This window comes from Ornithorhynchus anatinus, chromosome X5 (assembly GCF_004115215.2).
Source record: "Ornithorhynchus anatinus isolate Pmale09 chromosome X5, mOrnAna1.pri.v4, whole genome shotgun sequence".
NCBI lineage: Eukaryota > Metazoa > Chordata > Mammalia > Monotremata > Ornithorhynchidae > Ornithorhynchus > Ornithorhynchus anatinus.
In genome coordinates this window covers 45,562,804-45,580,866 of record NC_041753.1, presented here as the reverse complement: position 1 = coordinate 45,580,866, position 18,063 = coordinate 45,562,804, and the positions used below count along the sequence as shown (strand labels likewise).

Sequence of the window (18,063 nt, the reverse complement as noted above, 5' to 3'; positions counted from 1 at the left end):
GAGGATTTTCCAATTCCCACTCACTGCATGTCTTTTGGAAAATGCAAAAAATTCACTTCTTAATTTGCTGATGCTTTTATTATCCTGTCTAAATATTATATGGTTGTAATGCTTACTCACTGATGAAAAATTCTGAGCAAAGAAAGTCATTTACCTCCAAAATGGTGTTATCGAAAATCTGCAAGACTTTCATTGTCTACCTTCCTTTCAAATGAAACACTAATAAGTACATAAAAATAATTCTGAATGAAGACTGCTATTGATCATATTAAACACCATCTACAAAATGAGGCTGATTTTACATTTTCGGGGACAGCTTTTTTAAATGGTTTTATATGACACCAATGGAGATCATAGTTGTTTCCACACACATACAAACACACACAGGCGCGCGGGGGCAAAGGAACAAGATTTATGAAAATAAAGGTTTTCAAATGGCACAATGGTAGAATATGTAATAATGTTTTAGACAAAAATGGAAGTTGGACGTATATATGCATAGCCATTGGGAAATACAGCTTCCAAACCGAAACTATTCTACAGTACAGGTAGATAGCTTAATCTTCTTAGAAAATTTTTATAAAAATGCATTTGCTTTTTCCCTGTTTGTCTTCTTCCAAAATTTGGTCAAAATATACTCTATGAATAAAATAAAGATGACTCAAAACTGGCAGCTAAGAATGTAAAACCATGCATTCTTGATCTCACTACTCTGTACTAATTTTATCTGCACATTGAGACTATGGTTTCTAGAAAGGTAAAAGAAAACTATTTTTTTTAGGCTTCTAGAACCATTACAGTATTTAAAAAATGAACACTGAAACCGATTCAAAAGAACCTCAAAACGCATAAAGGATAGCAATCAGATCCTACTAAGTCGGGTAAAAGAGTGATTATATTCATCATGACCCAAATAAGCAAATGTAAAACTGTATGTGACCTAAGTCTTTTTCCTTGCAAGTATCAGGAACTGATTCGGTAGCATTCCAACAGCTGAATATCAACTTAAGCAACACGTTTATAGAATTCTGACTACATTCTAAAACCTGCATACCTTATGCTTCAGAAGGAGTTGCTACTTTGCAAAGTTTTAATCAAGCAGGTGTGCTACTGATTCATTCCTGCAAATCTTAAAAAAGGTTTCTAGTATTGGCGTTCAGTACTTTCAGCATATAAAGAGAAATCAAGATAGTCACTGACTAATTACCTTTTCTAAAATTGATTTTTGAGACAGAATCTTTAACTTGAGCCACAATTCATCAAAAAAAACTTCAATCTTAAATCTAAAGCTCAAATTAGTACCGTGTGATGTTACATAAAATCTTCTTTAGAAAGCTTTAAGTCCAGAAACAATGTTTAGATTATTAAAACAGGTGAAAGTAGGAATCTCTTTGTCAATCTATTATACTTGTATTCTTGGTGCAGAGAGGATTTGCGGGTACCCATTATACACGCTGCAGTAGGACCATAAAGGGAGTGGGGTCTGTATGTATATAGCATATATTTTTGTGGGGGCATATATAAGTGTTTTACATATATACATATCCATACACAGACATATATGTATATGCACACACTCTCATATGGATACGTATGTGCGGGCGTGTGTGCATGTGTGTTGGAGGGGCAGTTTGTATGTACTCCGGGATAGCCGTTATGTTGAGCTATTGCTAAATATGTGTTTCACCATAAAGCTATTGGCATTTAGGGAAAGATCTGGAGGAAATGAAGTCTATCTCCTGGTGAAGATTGTGAAAAACGGGTGTTAGGAATATGTGATATAGAGAAAGAAATAATTGCCCAGTACTTTACAGGTAGGAGCAAGTATGCACCACTTTGCAAGTGAAATGGGGCTTTATTTTGTATATTTTACTTGCTCATAAATCCTACCATGTCAAAAAGATTTAAAAGTATCATAAAAGTGGATTATAACAAAATCAGTTCCATATCTTAGGACATACAGGTGTCTATTAGCAGCTACAATGTTATTTATCGTGGCTAGGAATTTTCATTCACTTTCCAATATTCAAATAGCTCAGTTAATCTCTTTTCCACTGTTTCGCTAAAATTAAAGTTCACTATTACTTGTAGAAAATATCCATATCTAAGTCAATCATGCTCAAATGCCAAACAAAATATAAACAATAAAAAATGTGTCAGCCAAAAAGCTACAGGACTGTATCCAATCACTGAATAAGCCTTATCATTGTTTTCATCTTCATTCACAATTTATGAATGCCTCAGTCCTTTTGAATTACAATGGTTTCTAATTGTCAAACAATTGAAATCTTTTATCATTTGTCTATTACATAAATGTATCATAATAATATTGGATTTTTTAATTTAAAAGCATCCCAAAACTTGCTCACACTTCCTTTGCCTATTTGTCTTCAAAGTCAATGTGGTGGCAAGTGGTTATCAGTCATCAGTTTACCGCACATCCTCCTAAAACAGGCTTGAACTGAAGTACAGAAAACTGTCCTACAGCTTTAGAGTTTTAATATACTGCTTCTATAGGACCAAGATATTTACTTCTCAATAGGGCAATAACAAATTCCCTGCAGCCTCCCAAATAGCTTCTGTCCTGCCACTTTCCATAAGACTCTGTGGCTTAAAATCATGGTTGGGGGGGGGGGGGGGTGATGTAAATCCATAACATTCTTTTTAGTCTCTTTTCAGAAATCTAATTTTTGGATGGGGACTGGGAGGGAGGGCAGCCAAATAAGGGCTAAAATGATTTTAAAAGAAGCGACACATTACCTTATCCCCACATGTTATGCCCAGATAATCCAAAAATGTACAGCTCTCCATGAAATCCACAAAATTTTACTTTCTTAATAGCTATAAAAGTCCAATAAATCAAATAATATTTGCAATAGGTGTCTAATCACAAAGAGTTCATTTTTCCATTAAAAAGTGTAGATTGGATCATGAATCTCAATCAACAAAATAAAGAGAGAAAATGCTCCGGTACCTAGCTTACAAGTCAGTTTGGTTATCCTTCTGCACATCATTTTTTAACAGGTTAAATAATAATTAAACATGTATTTACATTAGTAATGTTCATTTAAATAAAAAAAACAACTACCATCTCCTCTCACTCCCCTACACTGCTAGAGACTAAGTTAAGAGAAAGGAACAGGGGAGTTCAAAGAAAGCAGTGCAGGTCCAATACAAATATGTTTCAAAAACTTCTCTTTGTAGAGGAATTTTATCCTTCCCCCATGCCTCTCCCTTTCGCACCCCTCTATTTGACACCTTAGCAGATTTTCAGGAGCGCTTTTACGAACTTGCACACACTTTCAATGAACAAGTGCACATTTCCCACACTTCAAGATCGGTGAGTCCCTTCCTAAAAAAAGATCCGCACGATTTACAACCCAACCACCATCCGGGAGTAGAGGCATTCTGACCGGTGATAAACTGGCCTTCTTGCCCGCCTTCCCCTTCTTACCCCCTCGTCCCCCAAACCGAAAAGGACTCTAAACTAGGCGCTTCTTTAATTTCCTTTCCTCCCCCATTAAAGCCAATTGACTGATAAAAGAAAATACCACCACGACTCCCAGAGAGAGAGAGAAATCCCACTTAGATACCTACCTGAGTGAGACAGATGGGAGAGTACATCATGACTTCGCCTTAAAACGCGCTTCCTGGAGATCCCAAAGAAAAGCCTCAGAAGGAAAAATTTCATCTATTCATTTTACAGTCATCTGAGACACGAGATGAGATCAATCAGGACGGGGCTCTGCCCTGGATCACCACAACTTAACAACAAACCCAGTCCTCCTTAAATAGCCAAAGATTCAAGTTCACTCCGTGTGCTAGATTTCCCGGGGTGAAATCCAATCTACACTTTTAACCCTCTTGCTGTCGCGGCGCAGTAGCCGTGGTGGTGGTTGCTGCTGCTGCGGAGGCGGCGGCTGCTGCTCCTTCTGCTGCTCTTGGTTGTTTTTCAGCTGGGGTTTGGGGGTTTGTTTTTGTTTTGCTGTTGTTGGGGGAGGGGGTGGAGTGGGAAGGGGTTGTTTGATTTGGGAAGGGGGGGAGGGGGGGATTGCTTTTTAAAAGGGAAAAAAAACTGTCACAAGGCTGATAAAGTTCAAGGTTACAGTCCGGAGCAATGCAGGAAGATCCTGGAGTGATCAGAGGCGAAACTTTGCAAGAAGACTGTGTGTGTTGCGCGCGTGTGCGCGTGTGTGTGTCTGTGCGCGCGTGCGTGTGCGATGGCGCGCGCTAAAGAGAGGGAAAGAAGGAGATTGTGTGAGTGTCTGCTTGTTCCCCAAGGGCGGAAAATGTTTCGCCCCGCGCGGTCTCTCGTCTGCTTCTCGCGGCGGCTGCCGCCACCTCGAGCCTCTGCCTTACTCTCTCCCGCTCCGACACTTTCTCCTCTCCCGGTGTCTTATGTGGGCAACCTTAAGGGGCCGTTTTCTAAACGCCCACTATAAGAAAAAAAATCTCCTGAATATCCAAAGAAAAAAAAATCTCTCCCGCTTTCTAAATCCTCTATCTGTTCTGAGGGTTTTTTCCCCCCTTTCGATGCAAACTTGGAAATTGAAAAATTCACCGGTTACACCCTCCGGACCCCACTGCAGCTCTCTCCAAATCAGACTTAAGGATTGTTTTATTATTTAATTACACAATCATCGCTTCACTCCTCCTCCTGCAAACGCACATTCCATTTCCACCAGCCTCCCCCCGCCCCTCACTGTCCTCCGCCTCCCACCTTCTCCTCTCTGCCTTTCTTCTTCCTTATTTATTTGTTAATCACCTAATAGTCGAGCAGGAGAAACATGGTTTTCAAAAACAAATCTCTCAGCCCCATCGAGGCCCCTGTTCCCTCTCCTATCTCCCCGCCGTTCTCCCGCCGCCCTTTCCTTAGAGAAGGGGGTACTTGGGTCGCCCGGAGCTGATTATTTGTGCGGCGGAAAGATCAGAGTGGTGGAGACGAAGCGTCTCCGCTCTCTGCCCCGGGAAACGGCGAATGGAAAATTCCCTCACACGCAAGGACACGGGGGACCGCGGCCGTCGGCAGCCCCGGCTCGGTCAGCCCAGCCCGCGAACGGCGCGGTCCAGCGGACTTGTGTTAGAAGTGGACGAGAGTGGAGGCAGCGACCGGGGATTGTGGTGCAAACTAGAAATGGGGGGAGGGGGGCTTTGAGAAAGCCACCGCGCAAAGGGGAACACTTCGCAGGTCTCTCCCAGCTGCAGGTTAGCCGAGGAGCCGCTGCCGGCAGCGGCGCTCAGTGGCTTGCCGCCCTCCCCCGGGGTGCCCCTTGCACGTGGCCCTCCTCCCTCTTTTCAGGCGGACGGTGCCAGGAGCCTCCGCCCCTTCCTTTTCCCCTCCCTCGCTTCCACCAACACACGGGCTTGCACTGAATCCCCACCCCACCGGCCACTCGGAGGCGGGGGGACGGGACGGAGGTACATCGAAGAGACGAATGAATCCCCACCCCCCCACTGGGGCGCAAGTAGAGCTATGCCTGCTTGACTTCCTTGCCGTAACCCGCGCCCCAACGAGTAGCAGGAGTCTGAATGAGCGAGCAAGCGAGAGCGCGCAGCGACCCCGGTAGCTGCGTTCTTTCCCAGGGTCTGTTTCCAATCTTAGAGAATGGGCTATTTTTTCTAGCCCAGTCTGAGCGACGCGTTTCTGACTAGTGAAGGAACTTACTCCAGTGCTCTAAAGAAGAGCCTCTCTCAGCATCCTCCTCCCCTGCCCGCCCCCCCATCCCGTCTCACCTCCGAACATTTTTCAGTGATGGGGGCGGGGGGCGAAAGAGGGAGCGGAGAGAGCGGTGCAGACAATAGTGGAAAGCGACTGCCTCGATCCCCTGAACGGTACCTTACCGGGGACAGGGAATGGGGTCTGGAAGGCGCCCTCGTCCTGCCTTCTCCCTTTGCGGTGGGGAGCGTTCTTGGGCAGGGATTGAGGCCGTCTTGTGAAACTTTATTCTTTCCTCTTTTAAATACTTTGAAATGATCTCTCCTTCTCCCTCTTTTCTCCCCCTTCCCACCTTCCTGGAGGAACCGTGAGTTTTTTCCCCCCTTTTCCAAGTGGGAGTTATTCAAATCAAACATTTCGCAACGACACATCAAAAAAGTAGGCAGGTTCAAGTCAACCATGAAATGGTCACTTTTTAACCCCGTCCTGTCCTCATTAGGGAAATGCTCAAACACAGCCCGTTTTCAAAGAGGGCCCTTAATGAGGGGATCTTGCCAAGTCTACCAGCTGCAATCCCCATAAATTTACGAGCCGGGGCGGGGGAAGGGGGGAGAGAGTCTCGTAAGGCAGGTATGAGGATCGGGCGAGAACTCAAGCGAGTTAACCCTTCTAAAAAAACCTGAGCCATACTGCTGGGTGTTTGCTGTACTTTCACTCTTTGCCAAATTATATTCTAAGTGTTTAAACAGCGACTGATTTTCTTTGTTTTAAGGATAATAAAACGTGACGACTAAGTTGTCAGCCTTCTGATGCAAGGAGAGTTAACCGAAGTAAACACCCATTTTTCTTCTCTAATAAAAAGGCATCCCACCCCTCCCCCCCCCCCCACACACACGCGCGCGCGCGCACACTATTTTTGCTTTACTACCTACGGTCTCCCTTCGCAAAATTTTCCCTATTCCTTCTCTCATCCACAGCCTCTAGACACTGCAAAAAGCTTCCTAACGTTCGCTTTAACTACCGGAGTTTCCCTTTGAATTAATGTTCAATTTAACTGGAGTTAATTTACCATAAAAGACATTCCCCTTGGCACAAATGCACTAAAATCCTTGAACACACCTCTTCGTGCGCTTGGGACTCGTACACGAATCCTTACTGCCGCCGGTCTCTTGTCAAATTGCTTAGAAACTACCTCGCCCATCCTCTCTCCCGTCCGTTTCTTTATTCCCCATCCCCTATCTGTTCTGTCCTCTTTTCTCCCTCTGGCTTGCAGCCTCAAATCTTTGATCTGGTTCTTCTCTTTGGAGCGACGGGCCTCTTCCTAAAAGCTCGCCAGGTTTCTCCACTAAGCTTTGCTCCCTGCCGTCCAAAGCGCGGGGGGTTGGGGGTGGGGGGAGAGTTCTCCTTTATTCCCAAAGATCTCATCCAAAAGTGTTTTTTTTTTTTAAAAAAAAAGGCTGCAGCTACTCGGAACACCCTGCCGGAGTAAGAAACTGCACCACTAGTAAATAGCAGCAGCAGCAGCCGCCGCCGCAGCAGCAGCAGCATCTGCAGGGCCAGCGGCGGCGGTGGAGACAGTAGAGCTGGTGCCGGGCCGCAGGTAAGGATCGTGAGAGATCTGGTAGGCCTCTATCGCCCAGAATCGGACACCATTTGGGCCAGATCAGCCCACCTTTCACAACATAACCCTCTTAAAGTGTGTAGATCTTCCATTGGATCAAAACGGTGAGTTTTCCCTTCTGTGGTTCTTGGTTTTTCCCTAAAGTGGGTTTCTAAACCAGGAAGAAGGCAGGCGGGAGTTAATGAGCACGATCGGGTCGCCGGTGAGGTGGTTATAGTGGTAAAGCGGCAGCAGTTCCCTCTCGTTTGCCTCCCGCTCCTCTTCCTGCCCTTAGACGCCCCGCACATGCATGGACCCAGCCCTTCGGCTCACTCACACCCCACCAGTAAAACCACTGCTTCTTGCTTAACCAGTGCCAGGCTCCCTCTAGGTGTTTCCAGGAATAGCAAACGTTATCCAGGAATAACCAGAAAACCTCCTTGGGAAAGGGGGGCTGGAGGGATGGGTTCCGGTACACCGCTTGATTTCTCTCAGCGACGGAGCCTCCATCCATGCTCCAGTATAGAAATCCAGCAATCTTTCCTCAAGATGAGGGGGTGGGGGGAGGCGGCACGTAGTTGTTTTCCTCCTAACACCGTAAAAATAACTATTTTCAACTCAGCATTGCGACTACTCCGAGGTTTTCAAAAACTCTCTAGCACCCCCCCATCCCCCGAATGGGTTAAAGTACAGTACCCCATGCTGGGCAGACACACTTTCAAACTGGTCGAAAACTGGTCGAAGGACCAAGAGTGGCAGTTATGGCAACGCCTGCATGCGCTAACATCTTCTGTCAACTCAGCAACCTTCGAGAGTCTTGAAAGCACTTACTGTGCTAAAAAAATTCCCTCCTTCCAACCCACAGTTATCATATATGTGTACAGACATACATCTTTTCTAACCCTTGCATCAAGTTTTATTACTTTTAAATCAGAATGTAGGTACCCTCGGGTATCGGACAGAAATGAGCTCTAACAGGACCCGGGCCTTATTCTGGTCTTCAGTAGAGAAGAGCGACCGCCTCCAGGCAGACAAAGCTCAAGCGTCTCTAAATACTGATTAACCGCCCCCTGCCCTTATTCTACCAAGCCCACCTCCGTTCCTCTGAAGAAACTGATGTCGTGAGATTGAAGATTTTGGATTTCGTCAGTTTTAATCATTATCTCGTCCGTCCCGTGTCTCCCCCCCCCCCCCCCCCCGCCCACCCAGCCTTCCCTTGAACTTTCCTCACATCGCCAACGTTAATATTGTTTAAATAAATACAAATAAGACACGCGTCCTCCTGACCCTATGAAACAGTCTGTAAAATTGCTCTCCGGGAACTTTGGGAAAGCCAGGGAAGCCCCCCTCTCCCCACACTCCATGTCATGCCCGGAACGAGGACGACGGGTGTCCGCTTGGGAGACTTGAGGTTCCTCTTGAGTGAACCACATACCACAAACCGCGCACATGTGCACAGCCGCAAAATCACAATGTCATATCTACACAGAGAGAGAGAGTGTGTGTGTGTGTGTGTGTGTGTGTGTGAAAACACAGCCGAGGTTGCTTTTACTTTAACTGCATCCACCGCTCCCCAGGACTTAAGAAGCTGCTACATTTCTAGCAAATTCAGTACTCAACTTTTTCCCCCTCTCGAAGAATTCGTATTACTGTCTTTTCTCCGCTACCCCTCCCCCTGCCTCTTATACACACTGTTCACACCCAACACTCAGAGCACCACCAGCAAGGTGAATAAAAATAATAAATATTACTGCAACCCCTTTCAGCGAACTTTTTTCCCCCCGATTAGAAGTTGTTTTGTCTCCTCAAGTCGGAGCTGTCTGAGGATTAAAAAAAAGCTTATTGTACTTTGTTAATAAGAATACTCGCTTTACACTGAAATTCCAACACTCAAGTATTGTAATTGATCCATATACACATATATATTCTCACACACGTACCCAAGTTGAAACGCTAAACACAGTGAAACGCCATCGATTTCAAACGTGCTCTGAGTTTAGTTGGCTTCCTGGGGACAATTTAGAAATCAATATTCTGAAAATATGTGTTCGCTTGATTGCAGTGTTCACCCTGCCACGTTTTACCTCTGGCTCAATTCAGACCTTACAGTAGTTTTATTCCAGTTCGAAACAAATACATTCTCTTGTCTCTCGGTGCTGAAATAAACAAACTCCAAAGTTCTGCATCTTTACAGCTACTATAGAGTAATTTCGAGAGAATTGGGGAATCTGTCCTATGACAACCTGATGACAATTTTAAAAGGTCAAATTATATCTCCATTTTGTTTTCAAAGTCAAATTGATTTTATTGTTCTTGATGTGTTCTATCATAATATTTGTATATCTTGAAATAAATTGGACGTTTGGTCATTTCTTCTTGAAAAGTTCTAATGCAGGGCATTAATATCATGAAAAATAATTCAAGGTAATTTTCTCCATTTCCTCCTAAATTCTGATTTAAACTATCCATTTTACTGTGTCACTGGGCTTAAAAAGACAACATTAGCAGTAGATTTTGGAATATTAACTACGAGAGCTTGGTTCCCTAAAATCCTGAGGAGCTACTCCTGAGTAACCGTTACATACATTTTATACATTCTTCTTTGCACAATGCAAAATATTTCTCTAAAATATAGGGTTTTCATTTTACTTAGAGGCACGGGCCTCAACTAAATATCAGGGTAACATAATCAAGGTTTTCTACGAACTTATAAACTACCAAAAGAAAACTCAGTTGTTTATGACATCACATCTCACCCTATAGCCATACCAATGCCTCATACTGACACTTCGGTCTATTCATATGAATCTAATTAAAATAATTCTGTAAAACCACAAATAAATTTAATTTGAAAGTTAAAGCATGACACTTCAATTTTTAATATATAAAGATTCTGCTTATGAATCTTTCTAAAATTAAACCCAACAACCTTTCCAATTCAGCACTTTCAGTCTGTCTCCCAGTATAATGCTATCTCAACCGTCAATTATAATTGGCGTTGTTTATATCTAACAGCTCCTACTGTATAACTCTATCAATGGGTGTATGAATGCTTGACCTTTATCCACACAAGGTTGAGTACGGAAGTTTTCAGTACCGAGCTTGCTCCATCTCCCTGACCATCAAATGAAAACATCAAACCTCAAATGTAAAACTGTAAACCACAACGTTTTGTGTTTCACAACTCTGCAGTTTTTACTCAAGGTGCAGAAAGGTCAGTTCTCAGCCTCACAATAGGCTGGAATCTACTCTCTTCTATAGTGTGTTCTAACACACACATTAACTAAGATCTTGGACTCTTTGGAGCGCACACATTAGCCATCATATTTTTTTTCCTGACTACAGCAATACATGCAGTATGTATATATATACATATATATATATATAGTACATGTGAGTATCTGCATTTTTTACTTCTTAGAACTGATTTAAGTATTCAAATCAGGGTTCATAAGTTAACCCCCTCCCTCAATCCCTCACCGATTCAAAGTTAAAGTCACATGAGATGGTTGCTCCAAGATCAGTTCAAAGAAAGTTAATCTTGTGTGTTTTGGCGCCTTTTCTCTGCCAGCTACTGTACTGTGCTTAGAAAAAAAAAAAACTTGGAGATCTTGTCTGTTCCGTCTCAAGTTCAGTGGAAGCTCTTCCAACAGGAGGAGGAGAAGATGGCCATGTTCACAGCGTTAATAATAATTCAGATCACGCCACATCGACATCTTGTGTCAAAGTCGAAACTGGCTTCCCCGCCCCCTTCAACCTGAGAGCTGCCAAGTCCTCACACTCCTGCATTCAACCACAACTTAATGGATGGGATATTGTGCATTAAAATGTGGCCCAGACACACTGGCTAAGAGAGGACAAGGAAAAGGAAGGCAGACAGGCAGACACACACACACGCACATACACACGCTGATTTAATAAAGAATTCTTACAGCAAAAAGTGAGGGTGAAGCATCCAGAAAAAATCCCAACAGCATTCTTAAAAAAAATAATAATAAACCTGCTTTCACCACCATCAAAACTCAACCATGAGAAAAGAACGAGACATAGTAAAAGCACTTGAAATTAAAGTTAAAAATGATAAAAACTCTATGCATACCAAACAAAGAAATCATGGTACTTTCCCTGAGACACTCCTATTGACCCCTCTTCCCCCATCCCTGAAAGGCATGCTTTATGAGCATGTGTAGCAGAATAGACGGTGGTATCTAAAATAAAGAGAAAATAAGGAAATAGTAATGTATCAAGCAAGAAAAGAAGCTAGCTACAAGGTTCAACTAAAGAAACATTTGCACATTAATTCTTTCCAGCGTTTAACTGAATGTTGCCTGCCAGAGAAGGTGGGGAGAGGAGGGGGGAGGAATTGAAGTAGGAAATGTGCCAAGTTCAGCACATTTTGGACGCATACTCTCATCCTCTGATTCCTGGCAAAAAAAAAGTATGACCCATATACAAAAGCTGCCAAAACCAAAAGATATATATATATATATATATACACCCACACACACACATATATATACACACACACACATACACATAGTATACACACACACATACACAATCCACTCATATCTCATCCTGCAAAACAGAAGTAGTATCAACATTTAGGAAGGGATTTAACATATTCACTTTAAAAACCACAGAGAGGACAATCTGCGTCTGGAAAAAGGAACAAGCCAAGCAAATAAAATCCATCATTTCAATGCCACATACCACCGCACTATATTGCATTAAATAAATGGAATTCTGAAATCTGTAACAGCACAAGACCATAGGCTTCACATTTCTCAGGTAGATATTTAGGCTTCTCATGGGTTGTTTTTATTTTGCATGTTGTTTTTGCTTATGATTTTTCAGGACTGGGCATTATTATCACTGTTATCCTCATTTTTTTTTCTGCAATACCACAATCGGAAAAAAAAAACAATCTTACACAAAGGTGAGCAAGAAGGTAAAAGTCAAAGCCCCTAAGCCATGAGTTAGCCCCCTCCCCATCCTCTTCCTCACTCCCTCTCTCAATTTTACTCTTTCAGTTGCAAGGATGGGGAGTAGGCTTTGGTAGTTGACTTGAAGGCGGTACAGGGCAGTTTGACCTTCCCCCAACCCCCCCGCCCAGTCTTTTTTTTTGAGCTGAACTGGTCTCTTGTAAGGGGTTGGTTCTCCCGCTCGCTCTCCCTCGTTCCCTCCCTGGTTCTCCTCTGCAGATCGGGCTGGCGATACTAGAGTTGAGCTGCGTACTTGGCCTCTTTCCACGTCTCTCTCATTGGCCCGGCCAGCGGCGGTGGCTCTTTTTAACCACCACCCACAAAAACACCCTTTCCTCTCCTGTCCCCCCCTTTCCTCATCTCTCTCCCCGACTACCACTAGCCGCCTGCACCGGAGGCTGTGGGAAGTATGGCTCTCCACTTCCTCCTGGCGGCTGAGTGAGATACCAAAGGAGGAGGAGGAGGAAAGGAGGAAAGGAACAGTGCATATTCATCGGGCAGTTTCCAATAAGAGAGACAGTGGCGGAGGGAGCTGGGAGGAGAAAAGGAGAGAGAGAGAGAGAGAGAAGGAGAAAGGTTGGAAAAGGGGAAGGAGAAAATCTAGACTGTGCAAGACATGTCCAACAGCTCCCACTTACAAACACTACACGTTGCCATTGGAGGCAGCGTGATGCTCTACCTTCCTTGTGTGTGTTGGGGGCCTGATCTAGTCTTTGGGCTGCTTGGGGATTGGAATCAGTAGGTAGAGATGGATAGATGGGGAGTAGTAAAGAAGGATGGGGAAGAAAGAGAGACAGAGAAGCTTGTGTTGACATGAGCCTTCATGGGCATTCCCATGTATGCTTTTGTGTGATCTTGAGTGTGCATCTGAGGTATGTTTACTTTTCGAGTTCATAAATCTGGGCAAGAAAGGGTCATTATTTAGGAGTGCCTAATTGAGTGTATATGTGGGGCGGGGGGTAGGGATGGGACAGGGGTGATATCTCCATGCCTTTTCAGGTTTAACGTTTGTTAAAAGAAAATAAGTATTTAAGAATCCTACTCGTTAAGGGCACCTAAAGTATTTTTCAACATTACACAAATTAACATCTTTCCAGAGCTACATTTGCTCTTTGTAAAAGGGGCTTTCAAATATCACTCATGTCTTTAAAGCAAAGCAACTTAAAGAGAGCATTTCATATTTCAGGATGTCAAAAACAGGAATATAAATTATAGATGTATACGTAAAGAATGAGACAGTAGGTTTTATACTGTAGTCCATAGTAATTTCTCTATGTTGAAATTCGGCATTCAAGTGTTCCTAAAACATTTTTATCACCTTGAAAAAGTGGTTTCACTGTTTTATGCAACATAAACTTAAGTTACTGCACTAAGCTTTAAGATTTTAGCAAATGAAATTCTCAGACAAAAATTAATTTTAAACTAAGATGTGATATTATCCAATTATATGATAAAATTAAATATCAACAATTAATATACAATTATATAATATCCCCAAATTTTTATGAAAAGGGTTTATTACACAGTTGATTTAGCCTAATTATGCAGTTACACAATAGATCAAATGATTCCAACTATTCCTCACCCCCAAAAAAATTGGTCAATTATGTGAATACCAGAGGGACCAAAACTCTAGATGGATTTTTCACCTTGCTACTATACTTAAAAACAATAAGTTTTTATTGATTGTATTTATCCTAAAAATGAAAAGCTTCTACAGTATCCCTCAGGGTCATGGACCCTAAAATTCCATGTTGTTAAAGAAAAAAAGTCCACAATCTAGGTTATAACTTTTAGAAAGATGGTTTACAAGTATTTAAATAACAAAAAAATAAAACGAGTCCACATTATTCACTCCACTTCCAGCCCCACAATACATTTGTACATATCTGCTGTCTCCTTCCACTCTTTAATTTTTCTTCTCGATTGCCCTCCCCATCATGGTGTTTAAAGCTGTTTCCTCATTTCCTCACAATGCCCATGTGCCCTAAGTGAAGGTCACGTTGTAAAGACAAAACCAGGCACACATTTAGAAGCATAACTGCCATTCATCATAACTTGAAATTTAAGTCTAGGACTGCCTGTAAAACTCAATTTTTCCAGTTCCTTATCTACACTTTGATGATATCATTGCATTTACTATATGAGTTTCTATACTGATGTACCACAAAATTCTTATGTTCTTCTGATCCACCAGATTCTCTCCAAAGCACTTAGTACAGTGATCTACACACAGTAAAGTGCTCAATAAATAAAATTGAGCAGGAGATCATTTTTGATAAATGTTTCCAAGCATAAAAACTAGACATACATGGGAGAAAACATGGGTCAAGTGATTACTTAGGTCAAGAGTTGTAAGTGCGGTGTTCGACTGGGGAAGCATAGTTACTTCCCAGTGGTGAGGGCAGACTACTTTATCTAACTTGGTTATAACCCTGCTTAAGTCTCAGCTGCATGAATCATTGGGCAATGTTCTGGCCAGTCATGTGTAATCATTGTTTTTTCCTTACCTCTAGACTATAAGCTTGTTTTGCGCAGGGAATGTGACTGTTTATGGTTGTATTGTGCTCTCCCAAGCGCTTAGTACAGTGGTCTGTACACAGTAAGTGCTCAATAAACATGATTGAATGAATATCCTCACGATCTCCTAGTCTCCTATTCCCCTATCTTGTAATTTATTTTAATGTCTGTCTCCACCTCTAAACTGTAAATTCCTTTTGGACAGGGAACGTATCTATCCAACTCTATTGTTCTCTCCCATTCAGTACAATGTTCGGCAAAAAATAAGCACTCGTTAAATACCATTGATTGATTGAAGACAAGGAACTTTAGGGAAATTTAGGCTACATCATTCATTCATTCATTCATTCAATCGTATTTATTGAGCGCTTACCGCGTGCAGAGCACTGTACTAAGTGCTTGGAAAGTACAATTCAGCAACAGCAAGTATATGTGAGAGATACTATACACTGTGACATTCAAGCAGTTGAATGAATCAGTAGAGGACCATTTTCCATGCCAGAATGAAACTAGTAGTTGTTTCTGTTGCATGAAATTTAAGGTTAGCATTTAAGATTCCAGGGGCAATGATGTGTGGTACTGTACATGAATATTTACCACAATTAATGAAAATAACAGGAAACTATTAGTAAACAATTGTTGTAGCCTCAATTCTTTTTTACATGCAAAGATTTAAACGTTGGCAAGTCTGTTCTAAGAATGTTGAAGGCATAAAGAGTATATCTTTCAAATGAAGAATGAAATAGAATTATGAAGATCATCCAGTCTAGTTAGTTCAAGAGAGATGCTAAATAAGAAAAAGAAAGGGCACAGAGAGAAAAGGAGAAAAAGAGGTTTCCTAAACTGTCCAAGTTTGGGTGAAATTTAATGAGTCTAGATTATATTGGTGTAATCCATCATAAGCATCTTTCCTGAGAATTTAATAAAAAATTCTATTGCAGATCATTTAAAACTTCAATAGTTGATATTTTATGAGTCATTTGATGTGAAGGCTTGTAGGAACACTACCTCTAGGCTGATCATTCATTCTTTGTTCTATTGATCTGTCAAATGAGACCTATTCATCATCTCTTTATTGTATACAGGAATACCACTGGCTTACAGTCATCCCACAGTACGTGCAACCCAAAGATGTGTCCTATACCATTTACTGATGTGGGTTTACTCATTTCCCCCAGCATTTGTAAGCAATTGTAATTTTCCATCCAATCCCTGCTGGTAAGTCAATTCCTGCTCTCCCCTGTTCACAATACTTGCCGTGTTCCTCTCCTGCACCCTGAACTCATACCCCGCCTCCCTGTGCACCAGTATTTTTTTTTTATTTAACTAACTCCAGCAGCCACTGAGACAAGCTGTACATGTGGCACTGTCCTCCTTCCCCTTCAATCACCAATTCATTTTAATGAGTGTTTACTACTAAGCATTTGGGAGAGTACAACATAGCAGGGTTGGTAGACATGTTATCCTTCCTAGTTGTAGCCCCACCTCTCTATCCCAGTGCCTTGGGGAGAATGGAGCCTGGGGGAGGGACATTTTGAGGAAGGAGGGGGCAGTATATGTTGCTGCAGGTGTAGCCTCCAGTGGTCTTGAACCACCCTTTCCTTTCCCTGATTCTTCCTGGCTGGGGCAGGGAGGTGAGGCTACAAACAGGGAAAAGGGATGGATGATGTGATGTGATGGTGTAAACATTTTTGTAATTTCTCATTCAAAAAGAAAAATTGGCACCCCTGGGTAGCACTTTTTCCTCTGGAAAATATCACCAACACTCTCTAAGTAGAAGAAGCAATATAATTTGTTACTACCATCTAGCTTTTGGAATACCTAAAATATGAGAATCACTTTACTTGACATGTGGTGTCTTCAAGAAGGTTCAACCTAAATTGAATAAGACAAATTTTGAAAAAAAAAAAAAGATTTTTTAAAATCACTTTTTCTTAGAGAGGCAGTGTGCTCAATGGAAAGAGCATGGGCTTGGAAGTCAGGGGTCGTGGGTTCTAATCCTGACTCCGCCACTTGTCTGCTATGTGACTTTGGGCAAGTCACTTAACTTCTCTGTGCCTCAATTATCTCATCTGTAAAATGGGGATGAAGGCTGTGAGCCCCACGTGGGACAACCTAGTTATCTTCTGTCTATCCCTGCACTTAGAACAGTGCTTGAAACATGGTAAGCGCTTAACAAATGCCATCATTATTATTATTAGAGAAGCAGTGTGGCTCAGTGGAAAGAGCATGGGCTGGGGAGTCAGAGATCATGGGTTCAAATCCCAGCTCTGCCGCTTGTCAGAGTGGCTCTGCCACTCATCAGCTGTGTGACTTTGGGGAAGTCATTTAACTTCTCTGTGCTTCAGTTACCTCCTCTGTAAAATGGGCATTAAGACCATGAGCCCCACGTGGGACAACCTGATCACCTTGTATCCTCCCTAGTGCTTAGAACAGTGCTTTGCACATAGTGAGTGCTTAACAAATGCCATCATTATTATTATTTCCTTTTTTCCTTTGTTAAATGAAGTTGATGGGTTGTGAAGAGGGGAAGGCTTTCATGTAGAGTGAAGATACCCCAGGAAACCATAAAAACTCCAATGGGCTACTGCCTGCCTAGACTGGCATGGGCTAGTATGGGTTCATATCCTTCCCCCTGCCTGAAACCCTCTCTCCTTTCAAATCCATCAGACTACAACTTTTACCTGTTGCAAATCCATCAGACTACAACTTTTACTTGTTGCAAAGCCATCCAGATATTTTAGATCCCCCAGAAGGCTTTCTCCAATTAACCTCTATCTCCTCAGTTCGTATCAACCCAACAACCACCTCAGCACTTAGGCACACATTCATAGAACTATTCTATTATTTATTCTTTCTCTACTTTTGCTAGTTGAACTTGTTTTCCTTCCAAACTATAGGCCTTTTGTGTTTGCCTGTGTCCCCTGTTAGAGTGTAAACTCCTTGAGGACAGGGACTGTATTTTATATCCACTGTACTCTCCTCAACTTAGAGTGTTCTGCCCACAGTAGGTGCTCAAACACTGTTCCTATAACTGTTCGATTGATGCCAGTCACATTTACCTGGCATTAAACAGTTCCTTGCTTGATTTGAGCAAGGATTTTTCTGGTAAAAATTTAAGAACCAATCCAACCTTATATGCATATTTGTCCAGAAAAGAAGGGACAAAATCAAGGAGAAAAAGCTGGCACCAGTTTCTTTTCATAAGTACATAGTAGTTGGCACCTATATAAAACAAATATATCCCTTCATGGGGTTTCTGGGGCCTCTACAGTTGAAGGATCTGTTCAAGTAACTACCAA

At 42.3% G+C, this 18,063-nt stretch overlaps 1 protein-coding gene across 10 annotated transcripts in view; it reads right to left on the bottom strand.

Moving 5' to 3' along the window:
* NFIB (nuclear factor I B) overlaps positions 1–18,063 on the bottom strand; it is a 312,498-nt gene that overhangs the window by 219,573 nt on the left and 74,862 nt on the right. For 6 of the 10 annotated variants that reach the window (XM_029055078.2, XM_029055081.2, XM_029055079.2 and 3 more), the window contains exon 1: positions 2,761–2,779. The exons of 1 other annotated variant lie outside the window; for it this stretch is intronic. Coding sequence is in view for 3 of the 9 variants with exons in the window: in XM_029055080.1 (XP_028910913.1) it covers positions 3,598–3,627 (30 nt within the window). In the remaining 6 variants the exon portion in view is untranslated. Of the gene's footprint in view, positions 1–2,760; positions 2,780–3,597; positions 3,981–18,063 lie in introns of those variants that run through there. 3 more of the 10 variants (XM_029055080.1, XM_003428627.3, XM_001507310.3) reach the window with 1 other exon arrangement.